This window comes from Myotis nattereri, assembly GCF_964212035.1.
Source record: "Myotis nattereri genome assembly, chromosome: 12".
In the NCBI taxonomy this organism is placed as follows: Eukaryota; Metazoa; Chordata; class Mammalia; order Chiroptera; family Vespertilionidae; genus Myotis; species Myotis nattereri.
In genome coordinates, this window is record NC_138087.1 from 66,978,811 (window position 1) to 66,998,367 (window position 19,557).

Sequence of the window (19,557 nt, forward strand, 5' to 3'; positions counted from 1 at the left end):
TTCGCATTTTTAAAAAAATGTTCTGTTGATTTTTAGAGAGAAAGGAAAGGAGAGGGATAAAGAAATAGAAACATCCCCCTCCACCCCCCTTACTATGGGGATCGAGCCCACAACCTGGGCATGTGCCCTGACCTTTTGGTTCATGGGTTGACGCTAAACCACTGAGCCACACTGGCCAGGCATGATGTGCATTTTGAAGAGGTCAGTATGTGGAGATAGGCCAGCTATGGAGTAATAGGTTGGTTAGGAGGTACTCAGTTATCTGGGCAATAGGCACTTCTGAGCCAGGACCATTAGATGATTAATCTGAGTGCAAGAGACAGAGCAGAGGAAGGAAAATCAGGTAAGAGGCAGAAATCAGCCTGGTGCAATTCATTCATTCATTCATTCATTCATTCATTCATTCATTTATCCATGTATTCAGCATTCAACAGATCTCTGTATGGGGAAGCTGCCCTTCTCCACATTCTTACCGTTTCCAATCCGCTCCAGGGTTGGCTACCAAGGTACCTATTATTAAAACGGGATGTAACGCTGGGCTGACTGGGTTCTGAGAAGTAAAGGCACTGGGGATCATGAGGCTGCTTTTTTTGGCATGGACTTCCTGACATCAAAGGAGCCTTATGAGTCATTCGACTTCTTGAGGCCTGAAAATCCTCATCGACCAAGATATGGAAACAACCTAAAAGCCCATGACAGATGAGTGGATAAAGAAGATAGAGCCCGCGTGGTGTGGCTCCGTGGTTGAGCATCAACCTATGAACCCAGAGGTCACCGTTTGATTCCCAGTCAGGACACATGCCGGGGTTTCGGTCCCCAGTAGAGGGCGTGCAGGAGGCAGCCGATCCATGATTCTCTCTCATTGATGTTTCTATCTCTCTCTCCCTCTCCTTTTATCTCTCTCTCAAAACGTATTTTTTAAAAAGAAAGAAAATGGAGAACTAACTCAGGTCTCAGAGGCCTGGTGGGATTGAAATGGTGAACTGGGTGTAGGGGAAGGAAGTGCATGAGTAAAGACGCAGAGGCAGGAACAAGGAGGCATGCACAAAAGAGAGGAAAGTAGCTGAACAGAAGAAGGGACTGTATTCCTGGGGGCTCCCCATTCCAGAAGGCACACTGTGAATTTCAGGAGCCCACTCCCCTCCCCTGCAAAATGATTGTGAGTGTTGGATCCGGGATGTGATCAGAGTCTTCGTAGTTGCTCCTAATGGATGGGGGAGGTAAGTTCAGCCTCACTGACACCACCTCTGTGCCAGCCTCATGCTGTAAGTCCCTCTCCTCAAGAGGGTCCTGTCCAGCGGGGTAGGCAGTCTATGAACGTCACACAGGGAAATACGAGGGGAAAGCACTGTGAGCTCTGGGAATTTGAAACCAGGGAAAAGAAGGACCACCCACATCTGCTTGGCAGGTGGATTCCTCAAAGGCTTCCTGCAGGAGGTGGCATTTGAGCTGGGTCTGGAGGATGTCTCTCTTTCTCTGGAACGAATTTTCAAGCATAAAAAAATTAAAAACAGAAAAGATAATAACCATTCCTATTTTCACAACACAAAATAAATATTGCGTTAAGTTTATGTATTCATATATAGATATATGAAATGAGTTTGGGTATACTTTAAGCCTCCTGCCTATCCCCCAGTGGCAATCACCATTATGAATTTTTAAGTAGCCCTTCAAACCCACCCTTTTAAAAATAATGCAAAATAGAATCAGGAATAATTTTTTTAAAGAATCACTTTTTGATTATGTCATTCTAACTTATGTAAGTGGCATCACACTATATCTATGACTCCACTTGCTTTTCCCATGGCTCCTTATGTTTTGGGGGCTCTATTCTTGTTGAAACATGTGGCCCTGGCTTACCATTGCATCCTATGGATGCACATTTATTTACCCCGGAATGGGTAGGGTTTCCATGGATGGAGATAATCAAGGGATGACATTCCAGGTAGAGGGAGTGGCAGCATAGAGGGCTGGGGATAGGAAAGCCAGGACACACCTAGGGGCTGGTACAGTCCAGGGTGGAGGGAGCACAGGGCATGTGGGGGGGCGGGGTGGGGGGGGTGCTGGGAAGGCCCCGTGCCCCAGGTGAGGAATCTGCAGTTGGCATGCTGGACATCTGGATTGAGGGGACAGCCCCCCTCCCCCTGAACCTCCGCACACCCCCCACAATAATTCCACTTATCACTCTCCAAGGCCTCTCAGGGGAGGACTCTGTTACTCTTTCCATTAATTGTCTCATTAATGACCCGCTGAAGTCAAGTACCTATTGTTCTCTGGGGCCTGGGGCAGCCTCCCTGGCTTTCTCCCCCGGGGATCAGTAAACGTCTTTCCTTCCCCTGCTTTCCTTTGGCAGGCGTCCTTATCTGGTCCCCGCAGCCCTGGCGGCCAGCGCTGGCTCTTCCTCCACCCACACCCTGCACGACCCTGGGGCCCAGCACGGCCACAGCCTCCCTCTCTCTCCCCACTGTCGTCTGCCCGCACTTCTCTCCCATCTAAATGTGTGTCTTTCCATTTTTTTTTTCTTCCTTTTCCTTCTTCCCCACCCCCACCCCCTTTTTAAAATACTCTCTGTGTCTCTCTCCCTGGATGTTGGTCCCTTTCTTTGTGTGTATTTCTCTATCTCCCTCTGTGTCTGTCTCTATTTCTAGGTGTCTCTTTCCGGATATGTTAACTGTCGCACTGTCACCATCTGTTTCTCTCCGTTTCGGTGACTGTTTGTCGCCATCTTTCTGTCTCTACCTGCTGATCCTGATCTCTAGGCTTCTGCGTGTGCCCGGGAGTGTGCATGTGGGTGTGTTTCTGTCTCCCTCCCTCCCTCTGGCCCTGTGTGTGCATCTGTCTCTGTCCCTGCCTCCTTCTCTCCACTCTCTGACTTAACCTCTCCTCACCCGCCCCTCCTCCCTGTAGGTCTCTGAACCCTCCTGATTGACTATTGTCCTGTTTCCAAACCCTGCCCCTCAGCCACCGCCTGCTCACCCATGGGGTCCCTGACACCCACACAGCTCACATTGCCTCCCTACGTCCCTCTGGTTACAGTTCCAGCTGCCCTTGATGGCAGCCTCAGGGACATCAGCTCTAGGAGTAGGCGTGAGGCACCATAGCTGCCAGACTTTGGGATTCATGCATCAGTGAAGTTAAATAAAAAGGAGGGGACTAACTTCTTATATTTCTAAATAATGATTTTTTTTTTTTAGAATCACCAGCTTATCATAAGAATATTTTAACAATAAACACACAAGTAGAAAGAGCAAAATGTAAGAATATAGAATAGTCCTTTAAGTTAAATTACCTATTGTATGAAAACATTTGCTACATTGCCTTTATTTATTTTGCCCCAAATGGGTGAAATTGCTGCCAGGGACCAGCCTGGGTTCTCTGATCTTGTCCAAGCCCCTCCCTGGTACCCATGGGGGAATGGAATGACCTTTATTGAGGATAGAAAGGGCAGAACTAAGATAGGACCTATAGGCTCTCGCTTCTGCACTGCTCTGGCCTGAGTTAAAATAATTTACTGAGATTGCCCAGTTGGGGGTCAGACTCCCTGCACCTCACACCGTATATGACGGCCTTTGCACAGTCATTTAACCTCTCTGGGCTTCAATTTCCTCATTGGTAAAATGAGCAAAATAATAACTAGCTTCCAGACTGACTTATACACAGCAAAGGCCCAGGACATGGTAGCCCCTGTCAGTATCAGCAAAGGGGGGCCATTTGGGCTGAGGCTGGAGCCTCGAAGGGAGAGAAGATACATATGCCCTGCGCTCTGGCCAGGCCAGCCCCTGTTGTACCTAACAAGATTTGTCCCCCTAATAGGGAGTATCCCTTTTTATGCACATCATGACATTGACCACCATTAGGGCAAAGGAAACTGCAAAGTTTCACTCAGTGGGATAAAGGATGTAGACGCACTTTGAAAACCAAGTCAGTATCAGTCACCGATGCTATCAATACTGTTATTGTTGCTAACATTATTCACTGCCGGGTGGTCTTTTGGCTCACTCTCTGGTTCTCTGGTATGTGGTAGAGGAGTCTGACACCAGGGGAGGTATCAATATGTAGTCTTCACTGTTTCCATAAGAGCTACCATTCCCTTGGTGTTTACTCTGCTACTTTGCATGGGGTCCTTTATTAGAAGTAGCTTTCTAATTGTTTTAGGAAAGCAAGCTTTCTGCTTCTCTATCACTCTTGGGCCCAGAACAATGCTAGGTGCTTTTTGAGTAAGTACTCGATGGAGACCTACAAACTGAAGCACAATGATTAAGGACACACTTCAAAAGCAGATAGGAATGTCAAACTTTACTCTGGCACTTACCGCCTGTGTGACCTTGGGCAAGTTAAATACCCTTTCTGAACTTCGGTTTTCTCACAGGTAAACACAGATAGGAGTAATGCCTCCACCAACTAGGATTGTTCGGAAGTTTGAATGTAGTAACACGAGTGTGCAGCCAGGATACCTGGTCCACAGCAGGCATTCCATAAATGCTAGTCTGAGGTTGAGGAAAAGGTTACCAAACATAAGTTTAGAATAGGGCTTCTTCTTTTTATTTAAAAACAGAACACTTTAAATAGAAATATTCTCCATGCATTTGAAATAATTTTTTTAAATGTTAGAGGTAATAGGGAAATACATTATGGTGCATTCACATTGTGGAATACTACATTGCAATGAAAAAGAAGAAATTGTGTCCACATGTTCACACATGGATGGGTGGCCATGCTGTTGAGTAAACAAAGCAAGCTTCAGAATAGGAACAGAATAATTCTTCTCCTCACCTTAAAAAAATTATGTATGTACAGAGAAAGGTCTGGAAGGATACACTTCTAATTTTTAAAGGGGCATAAGTGCGTCTGAAGAGTTTCTTCTAATTTTTAACATTCTGGTTTCTTGTCATTTCACACACACACACACACACACACACACACACACACACACACACACACACCACATGCAAGGAAGAAAGAAAATGACCAGAAAGAGTTCTTGAATTCTCTTTGGCCTATATTTTTCATGAGACTTTGAAAGCTATTGAACTGAATAGAAGAGATGGTTAATTAATTCCTCTGGCAAGTGTGAGAATGTCCATAGCCAGCTTTTCGTCTTTGAAAGAGAAACTGAAGAAGGAAGAGAGGGAGAGTGAATCGCTCCGGCATTACTCATTACTCAGCACATCCAAACAGGTAGTCTTCTCGTCCCTGCCGCCACCGAAGCCCTGACACGCCGAGTAACAGAGAAAGTCTTTGATAAATGTCAACCGAAATAGAGCAATCAGCTGAAAGCCATTTGCCGAGCTGCAACGGCCCTGGGCCTGAGGTTTTCCTTTCTTCATTTATCATGATATTCGGCTTTGGCCAACATACACACAGGAGAGAAATTGTTGACATGTGGAACCCAAGTACAGAAAATCTTTCAATTTCCCCCCCGTCTGTTCACCAAATAAGTTTTTGTTTATTTAAAGACTACAGAGGATTTGGCTGTTAAGAACCAAATGCCTTTGGAGTGGAATTACAACATAATTTATCATTTCCTCTGTTTATTAAAAAATCCTGCATCTTTGAGAAGCACATTTGCAGTGAGTGGGGGATTTCGGCCACTCATGGAAGACCGTTGCAAAGCCCTTGCTATGCGGCTTACCCCGAAAAGGCTCCTCGATGGCTCTTTCCGACCCTGTTCTTCCTTCAGCTGACTTCTAGCTGTGGGATGGCTACTCGGGGCTGGAGAACAGGGTCTGACAGAGGACATGTGTCAGCTTCTTTCACCTTCGACCTGATGCTGACCTTGAGTCTGCACTGGCTGCCATGCAGCCTGCTCCACCAGTGCAAGCAGAGGGCGAAGGGCACCCCGATGCCCCCCAGCGCGGAACAGAGCCCCAGAGGAGTCAGACAGTGGAGAAGCTGATGCTGCTCAGAGTGTGGCTGGGCCCGGCTGCTGCCAAAGTGGATGCCCTTCTAAAGGCAGACATTTGACAGAACTGGATGAATGTCCTACCTTTCACCCATGACATTACAAATAGCAGGTCAGTCCAGGGCACCACACACCCTCAGAGACGAGTGCCGCATCTTGCTCATTATTGTATCCCCAGCACATGGCACTGTACCTGACACACATGATGGGCATGGTTCAGTGGTTGAGCATCGACCTATGAACCAGGAGATCATGGTTTGATTCCCAGTTGGGGCACGTGCCTGGGTTTCACGCTTGAACCCCAATGAGGGGCATGTAGGAGGCAACCAATCAATGATTCTCTCTAATCATTGATGTTTCTCTCTCTCTCTCTCCCCCTCTCCCTTCCTCTCTGAAATCAATAAAAATATATTTTTAAAATATTGCCTAGAACTGTAGTTAGCTCATCATGACTATATTATGAATGAGTGAATAAACAAACAAATGAACGATTAAAACCTAACTTAATCCAGTACCCAAAGATGAGCCACAATAAATCGCTTGTCTGTCACTAAGAAGCAGACCCTGGGGGGAAGGTACCTCATTACCAAGTAAATACTGAGGAAAGAGCAAGAGCGGAAGGTGATGGAATGAAAGTGTTAACAGTGGGGAGAAAGGAAAAGAAGCCAGCATTTATTATGCAAGTATTATGTGCAATTCATTCACAACACATCTGAGTGCCTATTGGTTCCAGGCATTATGTCAAATCCTGAGGATACAGACTAATTATCAAAAAGAACAGCTAAGGTTCTTCGGGTGAAAGCCAATACCAGGGGTCCTCAGCCGGGGGAAGGAGGCTTCCGAGTAAGTGCCAGCCCCCCGAGAAGTGAAGCAGGCACAGGACTGGCCCGGTGAGGGGTGGGGGAAAGGTCCGGAGAGTAAAGAGCATGTGTGAAATGACTCTGAGGGAAAAGTGTTGTTCTGGCTGCTTTCCACACACCAGCTCCTTAGAAATCACTCATCTACACGGACTCTATCATTTCCTTTGAGGTTATCATTCTTTCCAATTTATTTTGATTTCATTGCTTGGTGAAAATAGGCCTCTCGCAAAAGTATCCAGTCATAAGTGAAGGCCCACATCAGCCCAAGCAACATTGAAATTTGGGGACAGGGCCCAACTAATTATTTGGAAAGGGGGCTCCTGAGATGAGGACTAGTCAGTGGTCAGCCTGCCGGTGGCCCTGGTCGTTAGGCAGCAGCAGACATTCTCGAAAGGTCCAGCCGTGCCAGAAGGCCCAGAGCAGAATGGGGCGACGGGGCCAGAGGAAGGGACTGAACAAGTCTGGGTGTCCCTCTGGAAGGCTGGGCCTCACAAGGACGGATGAGCACAGGGTGTCGGCCTTCCGTGTGGACGGGGTACAGAGATGCCAATCTGCCACCAGGTGGGTCCCTAGAAACTGGCCCCGTGACTTTCATCCGAGGAGTTCTTTGGTCTTCACTGCCAGATGCTTGTCCAGCTCTGCAACGGTGTCGTCAGCCATTTGGCTGATCTGCAAAAACACGAAATGAGACAGCTTGGTCACCAGGGCTGGAAGATGGCAGGGGAGAAACAGTCCAGAACTCTGACAAGGTTATCTGGGAAGTAATAATGGCAACATAAGCTCACGTTCATTGAGTCCCAGCCAGGCACTCTACTAAAACTTGATGTATACACCCTTACTGATTCCTAACAGGTACCCCATTATTATCCCCACTTCACAGGTGAGGGAACTGAGGCAGTTAGATTACCTGCTTGGGATACACAACTAGAAAGTAGCAATGGCAAAAGTTAATCCTGGGTAGTCTGATTCCAAATTCTTAACTATTATCATAGAGTACAGAGAAGCCAGCCATATCTGTCCCTTAAGGAACTTCTAGAATTTCCTGCACTCAGACATTCTACTATATAAAGCCCTCACACTAACTGATAAGAAGAATATTAAGATCCCAACAGTTAAGCAGAAAAAAGTCTTGAAAAGATGAAGTACATCTGGTTAACAAACATGGAAAATTCAATAGACACTGAAGAAATGGAAATTCAAACAAGACATAATTCAGTCATCAGAGTTAACAAAATTTGATGTTGTGGTTTTTAATTACAATATTCAATGCCAAGACGCTCTGGTGAAATGGATAAGGTCACATATCATCAATAGGGATTCAAAATGATGCAAATGTTCATACCATTTTTAACCCGAAATTCTCTCAATGGGAAAATTACCACAGGAGTGGAATCTGAAAAAAGTTCTAAAAACAAAGATGTTTACCTAAGCTTTATTTTTAATAATGAAAAATCAGAAAATCAAAAGTGAAAGAATGGGTAAATAGTTGGATACATATAAAAATTAAAAGGGGGTAAGCCCTGGCTGGTTTTGCTCCGTGGTTAGAGTGTCGGCTCCGAGACCATAGGGTCTCCGGTTCCATTCTGATCAAGGCGTGTACCTGGGTTGCAGGTTCCTTACCTGGCCCTGGTCAGGGAATGTGCAGGAGGCAATGAATCAATGTGTCTCTCTCACATCGATGCTTCTCTCTCTCTCTCTTCCATCTCCTACCTCCCTTCCACTCTCTAAAAAAATCAATGGGAAAAAATGTCCTCGGGTGAGGTCGAACAACAACAAAAACAGGTTAAGAGGATCCATTTCTTAGGAAGAGGGTATAAATAGGAGTAAGATTCCAGTATATGTTTCTGAAACGTTTGAATGTTTAACTATTTTATAACAAGCATGGATTGCTTTTGTAATCATGGAAAAAGAATGCTTAAAGATATTATTTATAATCTCATAGAAACATTCTTATGTTACCCCTGAATTAAAGAAAAAGGATACAAAACTGTGTATATGGCTATAAAGCAGCAACAATCTCAAATGCTCAAAATTATGCATATTTTTAAAATTGGGAGGAACGCTGTCAAAATATTAATAGTGATTATCTTCCAGTGATGGGAAGATAGCTGATATATTATTCATGTGGCATCTGTCACATCCCCAGCACTGGCAAGTGCTCAGGAAGTAGTTACTAAATGAATAATTATTAAAGTTCTCTGTGCTTTTCTATATTTTCTGCAATAAACCAATACTCCCTCAGAATGAAAAACACAGTACAATTTGGTAGGTGTTGCAGTCTCCCTCCCGTGTCTTAAAGGGACCTAAGGCAGGAAGCCTCGGCAGGAAGCTTTGAGGGGTACACAGTGCTGAGGATCTGTGTTCAGCAGCACAGTGGCTGTTTGACATCTTTATTTGCAGACCACAGGCCTTGGCCAGGAACTGCAAAATAAATGCCCTGGAAAGGGTAGAAACTAAAAAGGATTTGGAGCAATTGGCCCCCGGCACAAACAGCCAGGCTCTCACCATAGCAACAACTGCTCATTTTTTAGCTGAAAAGCAAAGCTCCCGGGGCTGCTGGGCACTCTGGGAGAGCGACGGCTCAGAATGGCTGCTCGGTCCCTCCTCACTCAGGTGCTGCAAACCCTAGAAATGCTTCTTTTGCCCCCACCTGCGCAGCCTGCCTTGCATGGGGTATGGCGTGGTGCCCAGCAGCACTCCAGCACGTGTAGGCTGCAAGCCTCCTCTGGAAAAATGGCGTTGGGGACCGAGACGGAGATGGGGGGGGGGGGAGTACTTAGGGGAACAATTCGATAACGTGGATTCTGGGGTAAATTCTCAGCACGGTAACAATGCACAAGTCCTTTCCCCCGCTTGAGTTTCAGTTTCCTCATCGATCAAATAGGGTGCTGGTCCCTTCCCTAGAGAGTAGTTGGGAGGGTTAAACAAAGTCATGAATATGCAAGCATGTTTTAAATTGGTTATTTGCTATGCAAATGCTGCTTGTGTTACTCTGATTTGTACTGTCACTTCCTGACATCTTTTCAAATTAATTAATTAATGAAAATATTTACTAACTTTCTACTATATTACAGGCACAGAGTGCCCTTGGGGACGGTCTGCCTGCAAGTTCATCTTTTCCATCTCCATCAGACTTCTTAAAATAATGATGATTAACAACGACGACAAGGATACCAACACCTCCCACTCACTACATGCCTGACAATGGGCTAAAAAGTTGACATGCATTATTTCACATAATCTTCAAAACATATGAAATACCATACTCATCTCCTTTGAATGTATTATAAATGTTAATTATTTCACCTGACGGTTGCATAGTAGTTTATAGTGTGCAAAAGTGTTTTGTTCTCCGTTACTTCATTCAAATCCAACAACCTGACATAACCTCTATAAGGCAGGTGGCACAGGTATTATCCCTGTTTACAGAGGACTAAGCCAAGGCATAAAATGTTAACTAACCCGTGCAGAATCGCATAAAGTCAGTAACAAGACTGAGCCAAGAACTCAGCCCCCCACAGAAACCACTGCACCTGACCTCGCCTGCCTCCTTCCAGGCAGACGTGCTAGGCTCATTAAAACAGTCAATCCCTGTCCCTGGTGAGGAGAGACGTGGGATGGGCACATAGGCAGAGAATTACTGAGAACCAGCAACTGTACTCGCCACTTTTAAGCAGCTGTGGGACTTGGTCCTCTTACCAATCCTGTGAGAGAGGCTTCCTGCTCCCACTTACAGTGAGGAACCAGAGGCTCAGAAAGGTGAAGCCATTTGCTGACCTGGCTGGGAGCTGACAAGCCAAAGAGCTGTACTGACTGCACAGCAAGAGCCCTTTCCATTACCGTGTGCTGCCTCGCAAGGACTATACCACCAGCAGCATCAGCAGCATCACCATCACCATCACAACTGCTCCCTACAAGTTCAGTTCAGGAAAATGAAAGGTAGAGAGGAAGAGGGAGGCAGGAGCACACAGTACACCCTGGGGCAGGCCTGGGTAGCGAGTCACCCTTCCTGAGGCCTGGCTCAGAACACCCTCGGTGCCACGGGGTGCTGCTCCCACCGCCTCACTCAGTCCCGCCTGCTGCCCGTCTGCTAGGAGCCTTTCCTTCCTTCAGCCCCACTAGCACCCAGCGTCACTTCAGAGCAGTTCCGTTTCTCAGAAAAAGGCAGCAGTGAAAGGATCTTGGCCAGATTTACTGGTGGTTTCTGCCAAGTGCTTTAATGTTCAGCAGGCCCATTTACAGCAAACTGAAGCGAAGGTGAAACAGCAGGCTGACAGATGTCAGAGCCCGGCTGGAAGACCCTGGGCCTTCTTCAGCAGAGCTGGCCTGAGCTGGGGGCAGGGAAGGGAGGGGCAGCGTTTGGGGGATTGGGGGGGGGAGGGGTGTTAGACATGACTGCAGGGAAAGAACCCAACACAGAATAATTTCCTTCTTATAGACCGAAGACAAAACATTTTTATGACAGAATTTTGAAATGTATGACCTCAAAAGACATTTGGAAATTTTTTTAAAAATTAAGAAAATCTCAAAGTATAAAATTAAAATTGCCTATAATCCCATTACCTGAAATAACCACCATTAACATTTAAGTGGATAGGCTGCCAATCTTTTTATGTACATGAAACTCTTCATTATAAAAATAAAATCATATGATAATACTGTTATGTAATCTACCTTTAAAAAATAAATTCCAAAGAAAAGTACATCTGTAAAATATTTTTATAGTTGTGGCTATATGTAGATTCCAGTTAAGGAATGTAAAACAACTCATTTTCCCACTGTTAGAAACTTAGACAGTTTCCAGTTTTCTACAATTATACATAATCAACACACACACTTCTATAGATACGATTTTTGACGATTTATTTTAGATAAATTCCCAAGTCAGTGAATCAGAAAAGTATGGATTTTGGTATATACTGCCATACTATCCTCTAGAAAAATTGTATGGATTTATACAAAGAATAACTTAATCTTTCCAATGGAGTGTGGAAGTAAAAGCAACACTCCTAACGTAAGCAACATTTTAAGCTCACATTAAAAGTTCTAGGTTCAAATATTAGGGATTAGAAAAGGCCCCCCAAAAATTAAATACACACATTCTAAAAACCCATGAGTGATTTAGGCACTCTGTACCAAGAACCTTAAAACATGCATTCCCTTTGCGCTGTAATTCCACACTTGGGACTGTATCCTAGGGAAATTATCTCAACAAAGATGTGTGTATAAAAATATTCACTGCAACCTTACTTAAAATAACACAAACGTTTAAACAAACTAAATGTCCAACAACAGGGCTTACAAAAGTGAATTATGGTATGACGACAGACAGTTTTGCAACCATTAGAAATGTCTGTTTATAAAGAGATTTTTAAGACACAAGAAAATGCTAATGGTTTTAATGCCGAACAGAAAATAAAAATCTGTATACAAATTGCATGTACAGTACATGTTCTCAATCATGTTTAAAATGTCGTTTAAAAAAAAGCGGGGGGGAAGAAAAATTCCAAAATATTACGAGCAGTTGTTCCTGCAATGTGGGATCATGGGGTGAATTTTTCCCCATTTTTTTAAAACAGTCTTCTGAACTCTCTGCATTTTCTACAATACTTTGATACTCAGGAACAAAGTAAACAAATATATTTTAAAAACTGCTTGATAAAGCAACAATCAGCCCCTGCCTGTTTAACTTAAATAAAAACATACACCAAAAACTGCATATCGGTGCCTTCTGTCAGGAAAAGAGGACAAAATGAAGTGTGTACAAAATTGCCTTCTATTTTCTTATTGAACTTTGAGCCACATGACAGTAAAAAGTCTTTATCAATAATGGCAGAACTAATATTTAAATGATAATATCTCAGTAATAAAGATTGTGGTGAAATAAATATATAGTAGGATCTTTTTTCTTGTAATATTACATAAATGCTTACAGAGATAATTTGAATGTTAATAATAGTCATCTCTGGTGCTCGCTTCGGCAGCACATATACTAAAATAATAGTCATCTCTGGGTGATGAAATTTCACTTACTTTCTTCTTAATTAAAAAAAAATTTATACGAAACATGGATTAGTTTAGTATCAGAAAAAAAGAATAAAGTTACTTTGAAAGATAATGTACAGTAACAAGCACTGAATAAAATATCTAATCTGAAAAGGAAGGTGAGAAGCCAGGTGCCAAGGACAGAAGGCTTCCAGCAAGGTCATTGTCAAGGGGGTTTCCTCAGGAGAGCTGGTTATCCGATCATTCTCTTTTGCAAGGAGCACGGGCTCTGGTCCCTGAGGCAGATGCCCAGATTTGCTGAGTGAGGACTTACCACCAGGAAGCAACCAAGGGGCCAAGTGTCAGCTGAAGAGATGAAAGCCCCGGGGAGATGGACAAGGAGCTGGCTCAGCGGGAGCCAGGCCTGGACTCTCCCAGGACTGATCAGGGCTCAGAGAGGCCAGCTAGCCTCTGAATCTCTGTCAGCTGATGCGGGGAGAGAGGAGAGCACAGGGATGGCAAAAAGGGAGCTTTGAGGGTCTGGGTGTCAGGTAATGGTACTTCTAGCAGCCCCAGGGCAACCCTCAAGGCAGGAATTACACGTCCCTTGTTACAGAAGAAACAGGCTGAGGAGTTGTGTAACCTCCCCAATGCCACAGGACACCAACTGTAGAACAATCTCTTTTAAACTCAGGTGCCTTGCCACACCTTGTCTGCTTTTGCAGAATCACCTAGGCCAGTGGTCGGCAAACTGCGGCCTGTGAGCCACATGTGGCTCTTTGGCCCCGAGTGTGGCTCTTCCACAAAATACCACGTGCGGGCGCGCATGTACAGTGTGATTGAAACTTCGTGGCCCATGCGCAGAAGTCGGTATTTTTTGGAAGAGCCACACTCAAGGGGCCAAAGAGCCGCATGTGGCTCGCGAGCCGCAGTTTGCCAACCACTGACCTAGGCAACTTTTTAAAAATACACATTCCTGGGCAGACCTGCTGAAACAGAAAATTCAGGAGCTAGCTCCAAGAATCCATCTAAAATTCTCCCCTGGGGGACTGTCTGGCCTGGCCTATGACTAGCTGGCCCAGGAGAAGGGGAGCAGGAAGTCCATGTATGGCCTCCTCCAGGTGTCCTGCCTTCCACTCCTTCCCTCTTGGTCCACATCCTACTCAAAATCTTACTTAAACTAACGCTTTTATTGTGGACAAGGTGGCTTTGGGTGAGCACTTTACAGCACACTCAACATTATAAATTCTATCTCCTAAATACTGTTAAGTTCATCTTCCTACCTTAATTCCACTTGTACCACCCAGGTCAGGCCACTGTCATTTCCTGGTTGGATTTCTTTCTTTTCTTTTTTAAAAAATATATTTTTATTGATTTCAGAGAGGAAGGGAGAGGGAAAGAGAGATAGAATGAACCATTATGAGAGAGAATCATTGATCAGCTGCTCCCTGTACGTCTACTGGGGATTGAGCCAGCAACCTAGGCATGTGCCCTTAGACCAGAATCAAGCCTGGGACCCTTCAGTCCGAAGGCCGATGCTCTGTCCACTGACCCAAACCAGCCAGGGAAGATTCCTTCTTCCCTCCCCTCCCCTCCCCTCCTCTCCCCTTCCCTTCTTTCACCTTTATGACTGAAAGTATTATATATGTCCCCTTTTTTTCCAGTGACAGGTGTAAGTGCCACCACTGGGCACACCAAGAACACTGTTAAATTCTCACTTCTCAGCACCCAGACCACCAACCTCAGACAGGAAAGCAATAATGTATATAGGCTCTGAAGTCAGTCTACCTGTCTTTGGATCCCATTTCTACCTTTTATCAGCAGTATGACTTTGAGCAAGCCATTCAACTTCCTTGGACCTATTTCCTTGCTGCCTACCCCTCACAGCTTTGTAGTGACGAGGATAAATGAAGTGATGGAAAGTGTTTGGCAGAACCTGGAACACAGTGAAAGGTCAGCAGATCTCCTCCTCCTCCTCCCTAATCCCAGGGCCCAGCACAGGGCGAGGCCCAGGACAGAGACCCAGTCAACAAAAATCACATCAATGAAGGACCAGGGTGCTGTATCTTGTCCTCATTTTCCTCACTTTAGACATGAACAAGTGAGTCCCTGGATCAGATAGAGAAGCATTACATCTGCTGGGAACAGTACCTGCTTTTCTATGAGTCGAATGGTGTCCTCCGAGGTTTTGTCCTTTGATTTCTTCAGCTTATTCATTGCGTTGGTACGAACCTTCCGTAAGGAGTCTTTGGCCTTGTTGGTGTTCTGTTTGGCCAATTTGGCCAGCATTTCCCTGTGCTCCCTGGTTACTCTGATAAAAGAGAAAAATTTACCAGTAACATCACACTGTCCATTAGCTCAACAGTTTGTCACCTTACTCTCTGATGGTGGATGAGCTTCACATTCCTGACACATGCCCATGGAGGTGCTCAGGGTCAAGTAAGGTTCCTGGTGAGTTAGCTGAGAAGAGCCAGTAAGAGTACTGCTTAACTGCTGGCACATTTTAACTGCTCAATAAAAGGAAGCAACAGTTGGCTGTAACTCCATCCCCTTCTCTCCCACTAAAGAAAGCGATGCAAATGAGTAATGATACTATAGAAACAGCATCATCTTTAAATCTCTAATTCACCCCAAACAAATAAGTAGCAACCTTCAGAATCTTAACTATCATTATAGCAAATGACTTATGAGTCACCTCAAAACTGACCGGGAAACAACGCGAGAAGCAATGCACCAGTCAACTTCCACAAGGACCCAGGGGAGCGTCTGGCATGTGATAAATGCTAATGAATGTTAGTTATGTTTACTACTAACATCTCATCATAATAACAACAATGAGCACATGGAGGGCCTACTATAAACCACCAGGACAGGCACTTTATATGTTGATCCTTACAACAACTGTATGAGGCAATTATTATTAATCCTGTTTTACATTAATCATCACAACAGCCCAGCAACAGAGTAAGCCATCACGCTCGTCCTGCCTTCATCTCTTTGTCATGTACAGATCAAGGGCCCAATACCTATTAAAACCAGTGCTGGGCACTGATGAACATTTTGTCCTGCCCCTAAGGAGCTTAGCTGGGCAGAGAGGTCAATAGAGAGAAATTGACAACATAGAGTAAGAAGTGCTGTGGACAGGGACATGGGAAAGCATCAGATGTCACAGCACAAAAGAAGCTCAGCTAACTCAAAAGTTTCTGTCCAAGTTAAGGGAAGCATTTCCTAGAAAAATAATGTATGAATGTGGTGGCTGTGAGGTCTTTCCACTAGCATTCTGGTCCCTACTCCTTGCAGTAGGAATGCATTTCCCTAGCCACCCAGTGTGGCTGCACAACTTGCTTTGGCCAATGAAATGTGAGAGAAATTATGGGCAGTGCCACAAGGCAGAAGCTTCAAGAGCCAGTGTGTGTTCCACTACATTAGCTTCTGCTGGCCACAATATACGTGGCATATGAATATCCATCAGCTTAGTTCCCAGAGTGACTATGACGAACAGCGCCCATCATACAGCATGAGCAAGGCATACGTTTCTATTGTGTAAGCCGTGGAGATCTGGGGGTTGCTTGTTACTACAGCATAGCCCATCCTATTCTGACTAATATACCACACTAGGATCTGAAGGGCGAGAACAAGTTGCCAGCACTGGCGTGGCAAAGGGAGACTTCCAGGAGGAAGAAAGAGCAGGTAGGAAGTCTCTGAGCTGCAGAGACCAAGTTTCATTTGAGGAACTGACTGGAGTGCAGATAACAAAGGAGCATGACAAGAAAAGAGGCCAGAAATTCCCATCATGGAGGCCTTGTAAGATCATGAACTCCATTTTACAGATGAAAAAATGAGACCCAAAGGAATTTTAAATATCTTACACAAAATCAAAGCCAGTCTGTCCTGTCTCAAAAGTCAATGGTCTTAGTATGACAAAATTCCTCTGCCCCCCTGGGTCCTGAAGTGGACGTCCTTGGCATATGGTTCCTGGCCCTCAAATCAATGCAGTTCCTGCCCAGTAAGGACAATCCCAAGTTCTGGATACATGCTCCGTGGGAAACAGTGGCAAGCATGTGTTACAGATTTAGTAGCGTCCACCTGGTATTTTTTCCCTGATGGGATGAGAAGAAAACTGAACATTTTTGAGAAAGATACACTACAGACAAAGTGGACAGCTGTGTTATAAAGAAATCCTTCTGGATTCAGCTAATTGAAGGTATTCTCAAAATAAAAATGATCCCAATTACTACCATTATTAAGCCCCTCTATGCCAGGTGGGTACTTTAGGTATAGTTCCTTACAATCCTCACAACAGCTCTTTGAACTAGATTCTCATACCCCCGTTCTGCCCAGAGGAAACTGAGGTGCCGAGGCTGAGTGCCTTGCCGATAGGCTTGAGTGACAGAACTGGGATTCACACCCAGATCTCTCTGGCCCGTATTCTTTCCACTACTCCATGCTGCCCCCCTTGTACTCTATTTCACATAAACCCAGCACCGCTGCCACGACTCTGCTCCCAGGCAGAAAGCTTTTCAAAGCCAGTAATATGAAGCTTGGGACTAAAAAGGACAAAACCACCATGTCAGGAGTTTAGGGATTTGGATCAGATCTTGTTACTTTTATGGTTTTTAATTCATTGAACAAAAATCATGCTGACATGTTTAGGTCTCTTTTTTGTTCTGCCAAAGCATATGTCGGTATAAGGAAGGAACAGGAAAATTAAAACTTGATCCACTGATTCAAAAAACTTAATCCTGCTGAAATACTAGGAGGGCAGAAAATAAATGAATCTAAGTCTGTAAGAAACCTCTCAAACTTCCCTAACAAGAAGTATTTCAATCTTATATTTCATATATAATTTGAAATAGGTAACCTACTGTTTAGAAAATCTTTAATAAAAATTTTTATCTATCAACTTCCTCTTCACTACATTGTTTTATTTATATTTTACATGAAGGGAAAAATACCATATATTTAAAAAAATATCAATTGGGGCTCAAAAAATCTTAAGAGCAAACGGCAATATAAAGAAAATCACAATATATGTAATTTAGCCTTCATAAGTGCATTTTTTATTTATTAGTGTAAATGTGACATTACCACACTAACACCAGACAGTTTCCACAAATAATAATATCCAATTATTGACACTGACAAAAATATTTCAGTTTCAGGATGCAAATAAGCAATAATCTAAGGAAATGGAGAAGGGAGCACAGTGAGGAGGGGGAAAAGGGAAGGAAGAAGAGGGGCACCCGCATGGGCAGGGCTGAGCTTGGGGTGTTGACATGGAAGGTATCTAAAATACAAGGTCAGAAGCAGTGAGGGTGATGGAAAGGCAGTGGCTCTGAAGTCAGACTGACCTGTTTCATTCCCGTTACCTATCACCCAGAGCTGACTATGCTTGGGCAAGCTACTCACTTCTCTCTGAGCCTCAGTTTCCTCATTTCTAAGGTGGAAATATTAAAAACACCTAAATATCTTAAGGTGACTGGGAGAGCAATCACATGTATAAAGTACCAATAAAGAAAGCAGCATATAGTAGCCTTGAGTAAATGATAGCATTTATGAATGTTTTAATCAAACACACTTAATTACTTTCTCATGAAACGAGGGCACATCTGTTTTAGAAAAGAAACATACTATATTATGGAAATATTTTAATGCCTTTCCAAACCAGTGATTAATACATCCGATCGTCTCCATCTCACATTCGTGGATTCTGTGAGTATACCCTGGTTTGTATTCCAGGCTGCTGAACGCAGCCAGTTGTCTAGCAGCCTCTCTGTGCCTGGCATGCACTGGTTCAAGCACTGGCAGAGGCCCCCGCGCTCCACGCCAGACCTTGGGCCAGGCTGAGGAGCTCCAGAGCGGAGGCAGGCCTGGGCCACCTTCTCGGAGGCTCATGCAGTGATAGGGACAACTGTCAACCACAACTGAGAAAGAGGATGGCTGCTGCTGGGTCAGAGGGACGGACCTTCTGTGGAGGGAGCATGCGTACTGTCTGGAGATTTGGAAAATGCCCAGGAGATTCAGAGTAATTTGTCAGCTGCAGAAGAAAGGAGAGGGCATTTCGGGCAGAAGCACAGGGAGAAATATAATGGCAGGAGGGTATGAGACATAAAATGGTGCAAACCGAGTCAGATTTGTTCTGGAGGCCCAGAGCTTTTAAATTCTTTAGCCATAAAACTCTGGTTTCAAAGAAAATCACGGCATATAGAACAGATAAAAAGAGGGCTATTCCAGTTACTGAGGGAAAAGGCACCAGGGGAGGGTGTGGCCTAGGAAGCTTAGCTCCACCCTGACTGCCCTGCACGTCTGGGCCACCACTTACTGGCTGACTAACCTTAAGCAAGCTATTTAAACTCGGAGGTGTTTAAAAATATTTTGATAGATTTTTTTTTTTTTTCTAGAGAGAGAGGAAGGGAGAGGGACAGGGATACATCGATGTGAAAGTGAAACATCAATTGGCTGCCTCCTGCATGCCCCCTACTGGAGATCAAGTCCACAACCTAGGCACGTCCCCTGACTGGGAAACAAACCGGCAATCTTTCCGTGCATGGGATGATACCCAACTAATGGAACCATACCAGCCAGGGCTAACCTCTCTGAATTTTAATGATCTCATCTGGAAATAGAAATTGAAAACAAATAAACAAAAAACAACATCTACCTTCCAGAGTTATTGTGAGAATTCGATGAGATAATACATGGAAAGTATACACTACAAGGCTTGGTGAAGAATAAACAATCAGAAAATGTAAGCTGCTTTTGTTGCAATTGTTGTTTATGTTTTGGCAACCACTGAGGCATCTTCAAATA

General features: G+C 44.4%; 1 protein-coding gene across 1 annotated transcript in view; it reads right to left on the minus strand.

Annotated features, from left to right (window-relative positions):
* Nucleotides 1-6,552: 6,552 nt before the first annotated feature.
* The window catches only part of MRRF (mitochondrial ribosome recycling factor), a 43,016-nt gene continuing 30,011 nt past the window's right edge, over nucleotides 6,553-19,557 (minus strand). Inside the window, exons 6-7 of the mRNA XM_081103282.1 lie at nucleotides 14,899-15,058; nucleotides 6,553-7,431 (exon numbers count right to left, since the gene is read on the minus strand). Coding sequence (XP_080959408.1) covers nucleotides 7,354-7,431; nucleotides 14,899-15,058 — 238 coding nt within the window. The 3' untranslated portion in view covers nucleotides 6,553-7,353. The remainder of the gene's footprint in view (nucleotides 7,432-14,898; nucleotides 15,059-19,557) is intronic.